The sequence below is a fragment of the Equus caballus genome, chromosome 5 (assembly GCF_041296265.1).
Source record: "Equus caballus isolate H_3958 breed thoroughbred chromosome 5, TB-T2T, whole genome shotgun sequence".
In the NCBI taxonomy this organism is placed as follows: Eukaryota; Metazoa; Chordata; class Mammalia; order Perissodactyla; family Equidae; genus Equus; species Equus caballus.
Window position 1 is genome coordinate 21,190,257 of NC_091688.1, and position 15,560 is coordinate 21,205,816.

The 15,560-nt window shown below is 44.7% G+C and overlaps 1 protein-coding gene across 6 annotated transcripts in view; it reads right to left on the reverse strand.

Moving 5' to 3' along the window:
- Positions 1-15,560, reverse strand: part of KCNK2 (potassium two pore domain channel subfamily K member 2) — a 209,507-nt gene that overhangs the window by 125,034 nt on the left and 68,913 nt on the right. For 2 of the 6 annotated variants that reach the window (XM_070266683.1, XM_070266684.1), the window contains exons 1-2: positions 9,694-9,967; positions 6,330-6,640 (exon numbers count right to left, since the gene is read on the reverse strand). In XM_070266683.1, the coding sequence (XP_070122784.1) occupies positions 6,330-6,640; position 9,694 (312 nt within the window). In that variant the 5' untranslated portion in view covers positions 9,695-9,967. Of the gene's footprint in view, positions 1-6,329; positions 6,641-9,573; positions 9,968-15,560 lie in introns of those variants that run through there. The other 4 variants (XM_023640727.2, XM_070266680.1, XM_070266682.1 and 1 more) reach the window with 2 other exon arrangements.

Below are 15,560 nucleotides of genomic sequence, written 5' to 3' on the forward strand. Positions count from 1 at the left end.
AGAAAAATAAGACCTTAAGAGGCCTGGGGGCATAGGGTGATATAGTTCCCTAAAATGAGAGAAATGTCCTTGAAACCTTAGGCTGTAAATCAATAATTCATGTGAATTTTTTACTTTATTCCTTAGCAACCTCTACATGTTGAAGTGCTCCTGGGATCATACTAGAATCTCTGCTCATCTCCACATGCACTCTTTCTCCAGGTGATTTCATCCCACGTCTTAACTGCAAATGCCTTCTGTACAACGATGACTTCCAAATGTCTATCTTCAGCCTGACCCCTCCCCCTGAACTCCCAACTCACATTTTCAGCATCATTTTTCCCAATCATGACTTTTCCTACTCAACATCCACACTAGCTGTCCTCATAGGCACCTCAAATTTAACTTGGCTGTGCTGGCCTGGAATTGGCCCGAGTTGTTTTGCTAAAGTACCTGCACTGCACTGTCCCCTGGTAAATGTATGAGACACGCTGAGCAAGCCTGTTGTTTTATAACCATGGCCTGAAGAGTTCTAGGGAGGTCAGGCCTAGCCTGTCAGCATCATTTATTGGTAACAGTGTGATGGACGATTTGCACCTGCTCTCCACTGAGCCTCCTGGACAGCTCTGCCACAGAGGCTGGTTATATAGCAAGAAAATGCCTATGTCACCAGCAGGGTGTCAGAAATGCCAGCCAAGAAGACACCAGTTTGGGTTCCCTGGGTTCTGAGGTGTTCCAAGCACACACTAGGGGCTCTTGATCCAAGAGAGAAGTATGTCCTGGCCTGGGCTTGCAGAGGGAGGACAACGGAGCTGGCTCCTGCCCTCTCCAGACCCCGTGCTGTGATGTGGCCTCTGCTTGTGGTACATATCTTTATTTGAGTGTGGCTGTTACATTGTATCATTTTCCTGCAATAAACTTTAGATCTGTAAGCCCTGCTGCTTTGGGTCCCATGAATCTTTTTCAATAACTGAACCCTGTCTAACTGACACTATTAGTGCAACATCCAAAACTAAGCTCCTGACATCATCCCCAAACCAGCTCCTCATCTCAGGAAAATGGGAACTGTATTCTTTCAGTTCCTTAGGACAAAACTTTTGCTATTATCTTTGATTCCACATCCTTGCACTGTCCATGCTGTCCACCAGTAATCCCAGTGGCTCTCCACCCCAAATATATCCAGAATCTGACCATATCTCACAACCCCCATTGCCACCACCTTAATTCTAGGCCCCCTCATCTATCACCAGGATTATTACAACAGCCTCATAAGCACTCCCTCTGTTTCGACCCATGGCTTCCTGCAGTCTATTCTCAACTCAGCAGCCAGAGTGATCCTGTGAAACATAAGCCAGAGCAGGACATTCATTTGCACCAGAAAGCCAAACTTCTTGTAACTTACAGAGCCCTACAGGACTTGGACACCACTACCTGCCTGACATCACCTTCTACTACTCCCTCCCAGCATCCTTCTTGTGCCTCTACATGCCAGGAACGCTCTCACCTCGGGGAGGGCCTCTGTGCATGCGGAGCCCTCTACCCGAGTGTTATTCCTCAGACAGACACGTTACTTAAGAGTCACCTTATCAGTGAGGCTTCCCCAGTGACCTTATCCGAAATTATCACCAACACCATCCAATATTCTCTATCCCCCTTCACTGCTTTATTTTTCCTCCTGAGACTTATCACCATCTGGCATACTTATCTTCCCCAGCAGAATGTAAGCTCACCAAGGGCAAGAATTTTCATGTGTTTTATTCTACACTGTATTTCAGTGCCTATAACAATGCATATAGCAGGAATTCAATAAATACTTTTGAATGAATGAGTGATGATAGAATTAATATAAACACGTGTTTATTTTTTTAAAAAGTCTAGTCCATTAGCATTCTTAGGAAGGCATGTAACTCCAGGTATCCACTAGTACACAACCGAGTGTCGTCAATGGCGCATCTCCTCCACCCTCTGATGTGGAAGAACAGGCCTTACTCTACTTTGTCAGACTTGCTCATGCTCCTGCCCCCCACGACCAGATAATTCAGTTACTGGAACACAGCATGCCCCTTCTGCCTAGAACGTCTGCTGATGCCCTTCTCTTCCCCTAGAGCATTCTGACTCTGCACTTAAAACCCAGTGGCCCTTTCACCTCTTCTGTCTTCTCAACTCTCATTAAGTGGTTAACGTTTTCCTCTGTAGGTCAGCTCCATCTGTAAGCACTTCTACTGCCACTATGTTTACAGCAGTCTCCTCCACGTGAATTCGAAGGAGGGAGGGCCTTCAGAGAAGCCATGTTTTATCTAGCATTTTATATGGCTCAATACCCAGCACAAAGGTCAACACATTGGAGGCGCTCAATAAATGCCACTGAATGCAGCAGTGAGAACCAAGTGGAGAAGGGTAGGGCAAAGAGAAGATAATCCCCTCAGCGGAAGGACTCCAAAGATCTAGACGTGAAGCCATTGCATGACCTTGTGCAAATATGTCTGTTTCTTCACCCAAAAACAGACGCCTTCCCCACCTATCTCACAGAAGGGTGGGGCTCAAATGAGAAAACAAAAGTCAAATCTCCAGTGGGGTATTTCTATTAGCAACGTTTAGGTCACAAATTTTGATTTTTTTCAATCCCAGCATTGATTCAGTAAACATGGAAATGACTAGATTGAAGCCCAGCTATATCTAATGTAACATGCTTATACTGCTTTAACAAATTCAAACAGGAGATAGTCAACAAATTCCAAATTCAACAGGAAGTGTTGTTCAAAAAGAATATTAAAATCCAGGTTATATACGCTGCATGTATATGGAGAGAAAGATATGCTATATAATATATATCACTAGATACAGAGGACTATAATTTGATATTTATCACATTCTAATACATGAAATATCAGGGAACTTTACAGCAAACTTTAATGCTTGTTACAGCTTTTTAGAGGCAGCAAATACAGGAGCTAAGAGCATTTAAACTCTGGAGTCTAGCCACTTAGGTTTGAATAACAGTGCACTCTACCACTGCATGCTCTTGGAAAATGAAGCTCTCTCTGCCTCAGTTTCCACATATTAAATATGGATAATAAGGCACTTACCTCATAGGAGTGCTTAAGAGAATTAAATGAGATAATACATGTAAAGGGTTAGAACATACAGTGCCTCGCACATAGTTAGTGCTCATTAAATGCTGACTATGGTTAATGGTATTCATGACTCTTGAAACTTAGCGTTTCCATATATTTTTCTGTACTGACATCACACTAACTTAAATGGAATGAGGGTAGAAAATCAAAGTGCTCAAAATACTTCAGCCCAGGAAAGATCTCTTTGTCTTGATATCTCTGCCCCCTCTTCAATCTCACCTTGAAGGGCGGGTGTCAAAAACAGCACGTAGAGGGAACGCACATGCTGGGACTCTAACAGAAGAAGCAGTTGCTCAACGCTCCATTTCCCTATGTCTCCCCTCACCATCGCCCTCCCTACCCTGTGAGGCAACCACAGCATGAAGTGAGGTTATCATAGCCCATCGAGAGGCGTAATTAATAGCCTGGAGCCTGGGGCCAGATTAGATTAACTGTACCTAGCATTGGCCTTACTGTCTGACTACCCACTTCCTCATTCTTCCCTACCCTTCATAAAAGGAATCCAGAATTCCTTCTCCACCAACACTGGGGCTGAACTTGTAACTTCTCCAACCCTCGGCACTGAAAGGAGCTGAGCCCTGAAAGAGCAGAGATTCCTGGAAATAATGCCAGATCAAGATTCTGAAGACCTGAACTCATCCTAACGATGCCATGTGGGGGAAATCACTGGAACTTTCTGTGTCTTGATTTCCTAATCCTTAATGCTGTGATACTACTGCCTAATATATCTCCTCAGGAGATTTTAAGGGATAATTAAATGGGAAAATAAATCTGAGCAAAACTCTTGGAAATTTATGAGAATCATATGAATGAAATGAAATTCTAATCAATGATTACTGGTTCATTTGCCTTCCTTCCTATTTAAAGACTGATCTGATTCCTTGAAGCCATGTCATTAGAAAGATTTCTTCTATCAGAAGAAATTATATTCAAAAGGAAAAAATAATTTATTAAAATTATAGGGTTATAAAGGTGATTGATATGACACTAAATAATAGGGAACTTCGTGCTGAAAAATACTGAACAAGTACAAAAATACTTAAGATTTTTAAGAAGCAAAAACACTCAGTCAGCAGTGAATATTAATAAAGCTAAAATGGACTGCCTAGGTAGAGCAGAAAGAAAAAAGTGAAATCTCATATTGAGCTCTGTTTGTGTCCATTCCAAACACAAAGTAGCAAAAATGAAGTCTCCACCTTCAGATTGGGACCACCTGCCATGACCTTCAAGTTATCTTCACAGTTCCGACTAAATCTGAGGACTACCGAAGAGTGAGAGCGCTTTCACATCCACACAGGGTTTCCTCCAGCATTGTTCTGAAACTCCAGGCATTTTTTTTCCTGCCCAAGACCAACAACCTCACTTTAGACGCTAAGAATGCAATTCTCTGAAAACGATGCTTCACCCAATAAAGAGATAAGGGGGGGAGGAGGAAATAACAATGGCAACAAACACACACACCCAACCCTTTTTGAGCACCTAAACGCCTTACATGGATTATCTCTCTACCCTTCACAGCAGCCTGATTTGATAGGTATTCTTTCCTCATCCCAGATCATTTAAGGCTTAGCGAGGAACATTGCTCGTTCAAGATGACACCTCTAGTACAGTACTCAACTGGACTTTAAAACACATCCCATGTGATCCTGAAGTTTAGGCTCTTACTACTACTCCATGCCACCTCCAGGACAAACCAGAGGTCTTCTTCTAAAACCTAAAGGAAGTGGGGATTCTTCAAAGATTTTTAGTACCTCTTCGTACCACTATGTGGCACAAAGAGAGAGTGAAGGAGAAGTAATCTTATTTAAGAACAGGCAACACAGTGGCTGGGATGATGATATTAGTTGGCGGTTTCACTGTCAATACAGAAAATGTTGCTATCATCTAAAAATAGAGAATTCAGTATATAAGTATCTGAAGAGCTTTTTCAAAATTTACATCAAATAGGTGAGATGCAGAAGTGTTTGAATATGGTAGGAGCTAAATGTGGGTCAAAGACCATTAGCTTTGATAGCTTTCAATAAAACTTGAATAAAGAACTTGTATGTGTGTTCTACAAATAGGGCTATGAAGGGTGGAAACAGCACATGCAGATCCACGGCAAGAGCAACTAAGAGAGGAAAGGGCTTAGAATAAGAAACTGGATTAAAATAAATAATTTTTTTCCCTCAATCTACTATTCCAACTCACTTAAATGATCCAAAACCAAACGTGAGGAAGAACTTGCTCAGATGATGACTCACAGATAATTTTCAGTCCAATTTGACTTACATCAGGTAGGAAAAGGAGGTTCTACAGGAAAATGGATATATGTACAATTAAAACGTTCTCAACAGCCAGTAAGATCTCTCCTTGAAAGAAAATACTAGGGCTTTCTTCTTGACCAAGAGTCTTGGTTTGACCAATGAATTGTTTTGTGCAAAAGAAATCTACAACAAAAATACAGCCATCTCCGAGGAGTCTAAATGAAACTTTCAATCATTTTGGGATTAACTTTTAAAACAAAATGTTTTTCCATAAGGATACTATTCTGCTATTACAGAGTAAATTAAAACTAAATTCGTTTTTATTCAAAAACTCCATTTTTCTGTGTAGTAGTAAATTGCTTTTAGTTGAGTTTTAGACATCTAAAAAAAGGCAATTATCAGACTCATACTTTGGCTAGATTAAAGATGTAAGCCACAACTTTTTAACCATGGGGGCCACCCATCTCAAGAGGGTCACACCATAAAGTCATCTTTTCTATCTTGTGATGGCCACTGCCATGATTAACGCACTCTTTCCGCCTTCTGTTTTCCTCTCATTAGCCACAGAAAAGTTTCTCAGTCGGCAATGATCATCTAACCATGAGGGCCTCCACCAAGGTAGCCTCATGTCCACCATGTCTACTGGCAGTTCTAAGACAGGGCAAAAGAAAAGAAAGCAGGAAGACAACAGGACAGAAATACAGGAGAGCAAGAGCAGAAGGGGATGAGAAGGAACAGTAGGAGGGAGAAATAAAGGAAAAGGAGAAGAAAGGATGGCAGAGGGAAGAAAGAGGGAAGAAGTGCAGAAAGGAAACAAGGAAACTACGAAAAAGAAGTCCACATGAAGGAGAAAGTGGAATAGGGTCCCGAGAGGCACATCAGGACGGCACTGTGCTTTGAATTGTCTCCTCTTCCTCTTGCTCGTCCTTTCCCCATAGAGGAAACAGAGGAGCAACTTCTCTGTCATTACCTGGATGAGTTCGTCCAGCTCAGTCGAATTGACACAGGAGTGTTGGGAAATGAATGTTTGTTTCTGGATCACGATGGTGGTCCTCTGTGAAATCTCGTGAGGCTGCTCCAACGCTTTGAACACGGTGGCTCCGATGATCAGATAGAGGACAACCACCAGGAAAATCGTGGAGACCGTCTTCCATTTCATAACATTAATGGTCGTGTCACTCTCCACCCGGGAGGCAAGCACTGTGGGTTTCGTGGAAAAGGAGAGCCTCGGTTTGGAGTTCTGAGCGGCAGATTTAGGATCCAGCAAATCAGGTGCCGCCACTGACAACAACAGAGAATGAAGGTTAGGATGGAGGAGATTAGAGGGGTAATGGTTAGGCTTCTTTACGAGGTCGGCAAAGGTTGACTGAACTCTGCTTGCTCTCCTGGTGGAAGCTCTGGAACCTAAACCAGAAAAACTCCCACTAGATCACATCCAGGACCATATAAATGGGTTCAAGGAAAAGGGGGTGGGTCTTAGCTCTTGCTGCTATTGGGGTTCCAGATGGCAGGGAAAAAAACAGGGGGTGGACCAAGAAACTTCTGAAAAAGCAAAAGAATGCCTAACATCTTCCTAATTAATATCTAAATTTATATCTGTCCACCACACCAGTCAATGCAGACTGACTGAATTCCTAAGAGCCGACAGTACTAAACGAGATATTTGAATACCCATGAAGAAAGCTCATGCTTTATTCCTGTTCTCAAGAAGTTAACACTCTATACCAGAAGCAATCAATGTAAAGAACATTCTCTATTTTTATTTAAAAATTCATTGTAATAAAAGAATTGTACTATAAGTGAATTTGTGATCCAACTTTGTTGCTCAAAGTAAAACATTAGTCATTTTCTGGTAAAACATGATGGTGAAGAAACCACTCATTAGCCCAACCATTTCTTTTTGCCTACTCTCTAAAGTGGGCCCATAATTAAGCATTCTCTATATTTTGTTATTTGATCTCCGACATGTTTAAAAAACAAAAGTATTCCTACCCAAAGTGGCACAATTCTAGATGCAGCCAAGACATGATAAGTTCCTTCCATTTCAGGAGTGAACATTATCAAGAAAAAAAATTAAAACCTTGTCTCACACCTTGGACCCTACATGCTCTGTACAAAGCTAATTGCTCCATTAGAGTGGATTTATGTGTTCTCTTACAAAGCCCCATATACTCCGAGGTGACTCTAAATCCATTTATTATTCAACTCAGCTATTCAAAAATATCATTAATGGATTTCTTTTTAGAAAACACAAGAGATACTAGACTTCCAGGGGAAAATAAGTCATCTACTACAGAATATTTGATTGGAAAGGCAACATTGAACCCACAGGGTTAATAAAACAGCAAACAAATAGGAGACTTACAAAAACCATCAACTCAACCAGAACAATCCATTTGCAGTCCATAACTGGGATAGATATAAGGAAAACTATTCTAGTGTATATAATACAGATTTGATAAAATGATAACTTCATCTAAAAGTCACTTTTAGGTAAGTATAGAAGAAATCCCTATGGAATTACACCCAAATACCCTACAGGAACCTGAATTTACTTGAGGCTAAGAAGAGAATGAAGAGTGTCAATTTTCACATGGCTCTGTAGCCTACCGTCTTGACTACCACTGAGAGTTAAACGTGGACTACCACAGTTTGAGTTCATAAAAGAAACCTTCAGTTGCCCATTAAAAAGAAGCTTTGGAAACAAAGCCATGTGAAGCACTAGCCCTAAATAATGCTGTACACTAATGGCAGATAACCGAGGGCTCTTCACCCAGCGAAGCTCTGAATGCTCCTGACTTTGAAGAGATGAAGTCAGAGCTCTGAAGAGGTAAAAGCACCCACGGCTTTAAGTGGAGGGTCTACAAACGGACAGCTCATTACAACGATTCCCTGTGGTTCAACCTGCTGTGGACAGGTATGTCCACGTTTCCCTCCTGATAGTCACCTGCTCCGAGTAAACCCATAAACTAATAGACACCTTTAACATATAACATTTATAAAGGCAACTTCACTCACAATTAGCACTGGATATGTGTTTAATGTTTGAATTTTTTTTTAAAAAAAAAACTTTTCTAATAGAAATGCTGATAACAGCTGAAATCAGTCATCTGCTGTCTAGCCACCCCATCCCGCCTCCAAGCTGCTTAATGAGTCTGAGTGAAAAATAAAGATCAAAATCTAAAATTAAGCCATTTTTGGAATAAAAATAACAGAAAATCACAGGGAAGCTCTACATTATCTCTCTGAAGGAAGCTTTCCAAGCCTTTCCTCTCGGGTTCTCTGTGCTCTCATATTTCTGATTTTTCACACCAGTGGTTTCTAATCTGCAGAACTGGAGAACACCAAGACTGTTTACCTTGATGCTCCCAAATCCTCAGCCTAAATCCCAATGCCAAAGTCAGAGAGTATCATTATATGCTTTGGGGGAAAGCCGACAGATTTTTTTTTAAAAAGATCGTGTGTCTGTGTGTATTAAGCTAATACATTTCCTGATGTAGTTTAATTCTTTTAAGCCCTATTTTTTAATTAGCAGAAATATATATAATGCACACTTGGCAGAGAGAATGGGCAGAAACTGGTGACATATCAAAATAAAACATAACAGCCTTTTCTCTCGGTTTAATATGGGGAACCCTCTGCGTTTCCATCTCCACATCGTGTGATGTATGATCGGAAAGAGAAGCTCCTTAGAACAAGGAATCAAAGATTCGCCCCTTCCACAGACTCTCAGCACCATCACTCTCCCTCCGCCCCCAGCACATCACAGTCTCTTAATCGTAGTCTCCCATCTTCACCCAGGTCTGTCTTCTTTGCTCATAGCCGCAACTGACTACTCAATACCAGGAGAAACCAGCTTTTTTCAGCACCACTGCCTGTCCCACCAGGCAATGGGCAACAAGTGTGACCAGGGTCACCATGCGTCCTGCCTGTCGGCTACTCCCAAGGGTTGACCCTCCTCCTCCTTCGGAAACTCCCCCAAGGTGTCCCAAACCCATACCCAATGCAGATGCAGAACCCCCAGGCACCAGCGGGAGAAAGGGAGAAACATCCAGGAGAGGATTGGGATTCTGACCCGACACCTTGGACGGGAAAGGAAGGTGGAAAACGTCCGCTTGCTGCCAGCGGGGCGTTTGCAGCCCTCCCAGGACAGGCTGGGGCGGGAAAGCGCGGGGCGGGCGGCGGCGGGGGGCGGGGGGGGGGGGGGGTCTCACCTCCCGCTCTATAGCCGGGTCTCTCCCGCAACGCGCTGGGAAGCATGAGGCATGCAGCATTCAAAATGTATTTTGCAAAAGACGGACTTGAAGCTTTCACAAACACGCCATTGTACTCACTTCTTATTCAGAGTCGGGTTGCGCGCTCCGAGCTGCACGGGCAGGCATTTTCCCCGGCTTTGTTTTACAAGGTGGAGAGAGCGGGGCTGGACGCGGGAGGGGGGAGCGTGAGAAGAAACGAAATCGCGGGAAGGAGGGGACACCAGCGGGCTGGGCAGAGGGCGAGGCCGCCGCCAAGTTGGGCTCGGGCGCCGCCGCCCCCGCGCGCGCCTGCCGCCGGGCCCGGGTCACCCGGAGAGCGCGGGCGACCCGGGTCCCGCGCCGGCCCGCAGCCGCCGCCGCCGCGCGCTCCGCCCCGGGCTCGGCGCGGGCCCGGCCCCAGCGCGGCGCGGCGCGGGGGCGGTGGGGGCAGCCGCGGCGGCCGTGCGCCCCGGCGTCTTTGTGCGCGAGCCGCGCTCAGCCCCGCTTCGCATGTCTTTGTGCGGCTCCCCCGGCGAAGCCCTCCGTGCCCCGGGCGGGGGTGTGGCACGGTCTCGGCGGGCCGGGCGCCCACGGCCGTTCTCCCTTCCAGGCTCGCTCCTCTCGCCCCTCGCCGGCTCCTCTCCCTCCTTTCGGAACTCCCTCCCCCTCGTCTCCTCCCCCCTCCCTGACTCAACGCCTGGGCTAGCCTCTCCACACCCTCTCCTAGCTCAACCCTCGCCTGCGTCGCCCCTGCCTGGGGCTCCCCTCCAAAGTCCCTCTCAGCCTGCTCGACGCCTTAGGGCACAGCCCTTGGGTTCACCTGCTGCCTCTCCTCTCAGCCTCTTCCACTACCCTTGCCTCCTCCCCACATCCTCCCTCTTGCGATGTGGCACATAGGGCTCCGACTCATCTCCTTCCCGGTCGGGGTGCGGGGTGTGGGACCGAGTTCTAGGGCGCAGCTCCCAGGACCCCTTCACATAGGCATCCTCCCCTCCCTTTAATCCCCCCCAGGGTTGTACAGAGAAGTGCCCCCTTTGGCGCCCTGAGACTCCCAGAGTGGGGGCGGTAAGGAGGCTGTTGGCTTCTTCCAGGTTACACCCGGGGAAGGGTTTTCGCGTCATCAGCAACCCCCACCTCATCTCCAAGGTTTCTTGACCTGGGCAGGGAGCTCTGATCAACAGAATGTTCCGGACTAGAAAGGATGGGGAACGCACCGGGAGCCAGGGTGAAGATATCTAGGGATGCAGAGGGAATGGAAGGAAAATCGGCCAGACTCTTAGGGCAAGACCGCTTTTCTGGGGACTGAGGTTGCGAAGGCTCTTGGGTGGGAGATCGGACCTCAGTCTGAATTCGGTGCTCCCAGCTTATCTCTCCATTAAGATCCCAGCTTGGCAAGTACCAGACCCCACCCAGACTCGTGGACCGCCGCGCGGGGGAGCTGAACTCGTGGCGACACGGGTGCGGGAACCGAATCCGCAGACAGGGGAAGAAAGCGCGCAGAGTACAGGCTGCGGCTGTAACGGGCGAGTCCTCGCACCACACACATGATGTAGCGGAACTTCAGTCGGTTTGTAAACTCTCCCTTCCTTCCCACTTTCATAGTCGGAATCCCCTGCTGACCTCCACCCTCTCACCTCCACCGCTGTGTGAGTTTATCTTTTTCCCAGTTACCAGGAAAACTTCCTAGTGAAAGCTATAGACGAGAAACTAGTGAAAGCTATAGACGCGAAAGAGGTAAGGTTGTAAAAAGAACGTTATAAACCTCTTGCAAGACTGTGGCTATCAATGATTAAAAATGTCTAATTATTTTTAAAATTCCAAAATAGATTCAGCACCTCCTTTTCTCCTATTAAAAATGTCTTCCTTATTAGGAATTCCTTCCTGCTGGAATTGAAACATGTTTTTCTCGACTTGTACTCTCAGGAATAATAAAATCGGATGTGCTTTCTAAAATGTGAATCTGATCCTCTCGCTCCTGGACTTAAACCTCTTTCAAACTCTCTAGGTCACATATAATGTGCTTCCTGATCTGGCTTCTCTTTTTCATTCCAGGCCTTCCTGGGTACTGTCACTTTCTCTCACACACCTTCCCCAGTCCTGTCCTCAATTTTACATGGCTAAGATGCTGTATCAGTAGGGTTCCGCAGAGAAACACACCAATAGGATGTGTGTGTGAGAGTGTGTGTGTGTGTGTGTGTGTAAAAGATCTATTTTAAGGAATTGGCTCAGATGATCATGGGGACTGGCAAGTCCATTTGAAATCCCCAGAGCAGCTCTGGCAGGCTGCAAACTCAGGCAAGAGTTGATACTTGAGGCTTGAATTTCTTCTTTTCCGGGAAACCTACGTTTTTGCTCGTGAGACCTTCAACTGATTATATGAGGCCTACCCACATCATCTAGGGTAATCTTTCTTTAAAGACAGCTATTGTAGACATTAACCCCCTCTAAAAAATACCTTTATAGCAACACCTAGATAAGTGTTTGATTAAATAACTGGGTATTATAACGTAGCCAAGTTGACACATAAAACTAACCATCACAGGCACTATCCTTCAGCTCTCTCAGCTGCCTGGAAGTTTCTCCTGAATCTTGGCTAGTCAGGTGTCTTACTGTTTGCTTCCCAGGGCAACTTTTGTTTCCATGTTTGCCCTTGTTGCATTGTGGTGTGCTTTTTGTAAACTAGATGGTAAGCTCAGCGAGGGCATAAAACACGTCTCTCTGTTCCCCAGAGTATCCACAATAGCCAGTGACTGGTACTGAATAGGTGTTGATAAACATCTGAATGAAGGCAGGATTGCTGACATCATTCACCTGGTCTCCCTCCAGGACTTTGGAACCAAGATATCCTGCATATGTAGGAAATGAGATGAATTCACCACCTTCAGAATCATTTTCTACTCTATCACAGGCTTTTTTTTCTCCAGATGAAATGATCCCAAACACTTTGAGTATTCTTTTTTTTTTTCTTTTCCCTTTTGGTTCACCAACTTGGTGATTCTTTTTTATTTCCTCTGAGTCTTTTGCAACTTTAACCACACCTTACCAAGCACTGGCCTTCTGTCAAACTGACTAATGCTTCCTGCAGTGGGGGATTAACTCATGGCTTAAATATGATTGTATCGTGCTTCCCTTTTTCCAGATTCATGGGATGTAGGACTCACCACCAGTTCCAAATCATGAATTGCCCTTTTCCCTCCTTTTCTCTATCAATTTACATGTCGCCATTGTCCTCCATGTTCCCCTTTGCATTATTCTCACGTTAGGCACACACATACGTAGAGTGCTGAGAGGGGAGCGGATTTACTTGACAGAGACATTAAAATAAGATTTAAAACAGAAAATTCCAAACTGTAACATTAGCAGGAGTCACTCCAACAAGCCAGCCTCAACCTCATAAATAATTTGAATCAAGAAACCAGTTCCCACACTGATCTAGCCTTGCCTTCCACTGAGGTCCTTCACAGCCCCCTCGATCAAATGCTCCTACCACTTTAAGAGGTGCCAAACACACACTCACTCATGATCTTTGAAATAAGAGTCAAAAAAGGAAGTAGACTAGTTTGTATATCATTGCAACCTGAGAAACAAGGAAATGGGATGGTTTATCCTATTTAATTTTATGCCTACATTACGCAACACATATAAATCCCCATCAAAAGCGCAACAGAAAGACCAGGTGCACTCTAAGTCTTTCATGCTGCAGGACCACTTGACACTCTTGAACTTTATTTTAATGGATAGGAGAACCTGAAGTATGTAATAAAAAGATTTAGCTCCCCAAAATTCTATACTGCCCTCATATGCATGTTGTTCTGCTCCAACTAGCAGCATGAAATCTACAGAGCTTCACTTTTATGTTTATTTCGCTTTCTGAAATTGGCCTACTCAAAATGCCATAGTTAAAAAAAAAAAAAAAAAGACCATGCCACTGTCTTTCCCATAATTCCAATCAAGCCTGGAATTTTAGAGTCAAAGTGACTTCCATGGGTATCCTAACTCTACCAATTCTGAACCACATGAGTTTGAGGGAGTCCCATCTCTCTGACCATCAGTTTCCTCATCTATGAAATGGGAATAATACACTAAACTCACAAGAGATTGTTGTAAGACAAAGTGAGACAACATATAAATGTTTAACATTGTAGAGTCTCACAAGAATTTTATACTCTCCTGTGCTTGATCCAACCCCTTGAACCAGGGCCCTTGAACCAGCTCCTGGCCACGCAAGACCACCAGCAAAATCCAACTCTGTAATAAATTTAGCTATTTATTTAATCTTCTGGATAACACGACTGCACAGGTCTAAGACGAGGAAGAATGAATCACGTTCATCAAATATTTATTGAATGCCTACTAGGTGCCAAACAGAAGCTCTGTGGATATAACAAGGTTGCTACCTTCGTTAAGCTTCTGGTCTAGAGAGGGAAGGTGCTAAACAAACATAAAATTAAAATTCAGTAAGTGCCATAATGCTATGAGACTATCTAATGTTGGTGGGTCAGGGAAGGCCTGTCCAAAGAAATGACACTAAAGTTGGACCCTGAAGATCAGCAAGGGTGAAGAGAGAGATACATAGTGTAAGGAAAGAGCTTCCTCAAGGGGAGGAAGAACGTGTAGAAAGCCTGTGGCAGGAAGAAGCTTGGAGAATTTGGGGAGCCCAGAGAGTGAGGATTGGTGGTGGACCATGATCAAGCTGGAGAGACAGGCAAAGACCAGGTGGTGTGGCACCTGGATTTAGTTAATGGGATTTTGATAAATTTTCAGCCAAGGACTAATCTCATCAGACGGCGTTTTTAAAAGATCACTCTGGTTTCTACATGGAGAACAGGCAGAAGGTGAACAAAAATGTGAGCACATAGATAGCGAATTTAAGTGTTATTGCTTTAGCCCAAGTGAGAGATTCGTGGTGATTTGGATGGGAGTGGAGGAGAGGAGATGACCAGTCCCGGTAGATCAACAGGGCTCTGTGATCCATTGGGTGTGGAGAATAGATGGTGAGGGAGAAGTTAGGAATTTTCCAAGAGATGTAGTTGACTGCAAACTTGGGGGTAGACAACAGTATAGGCAGTACTTCAGTGAAACGCTTGCCTGAGGTGGTCCCTCTGAGGGCACTTACCTGCCCCTCTCATAGCTGCTGTGTTTCTTGTGGGATTCATCCCTGATTGTGAGTGCAATATGTGTCCTGGTCTTAGCTAAAACAGTCGAGATTCCTCAACCTCTCACTTGGTTCAGGCATGGGCCTGTGATTTCTGGGAAAAGAGACTTTCGCACTATACCACTGACGTTGAACCTGAAAGCCTTGGAATCGATTATGCCGATATCAGAGGACAAGCTACCTGAGAATGGAGCCAATACAAAGCAAACAGAACCAAGGTGACAATTTTTGAAAGCTCAACACATTTTCTTTTGTACTTGCCAGTTTGTGTTAAGATTTCTGACACTAGAAATCAAAAGTCCTAACTGAAACATTGCAATGCAAAATATTGGACAGAGTGAGAAATAATTTCCCTATGTGAAGGGTCTCTAAGTTGACCTGCAGTGATTCCTGCCTCCTGGTATTCAAGCTCTTGTGTCATGCCCTCTCCTTGAATGGGGGCTTCTAATGAATAGAATATAGGACAAGCGATGGGATGTCCCTTTCAAGATTAAGTTATTAAAAGACTGTGGCTTCCCTCTTGTGTGTTCTCTCTCACTCCCTCTTGGATCCCTCCCTCTGGCGGAAGCTTACTGCCATGCCATAAGGCAGCCCTGAGGAGAGGCCCACGTGAGTAAGCCTGGAGGCAGATCTCCTGAGGTCTTCCAATAGCTGAGGTTTCAAGCCATGTAAGAAAGCTTGAAAGTGGATTCTTCCCCAGTCAAGCCATGACATGACTGTAGTCCTAGACAACATATTGAGGGCAGCTTCTTGAGCAACTGAGACAGAACCACCCACGTAAGCTCCTCTCAGATTCTTGAGCCTCCAAAAC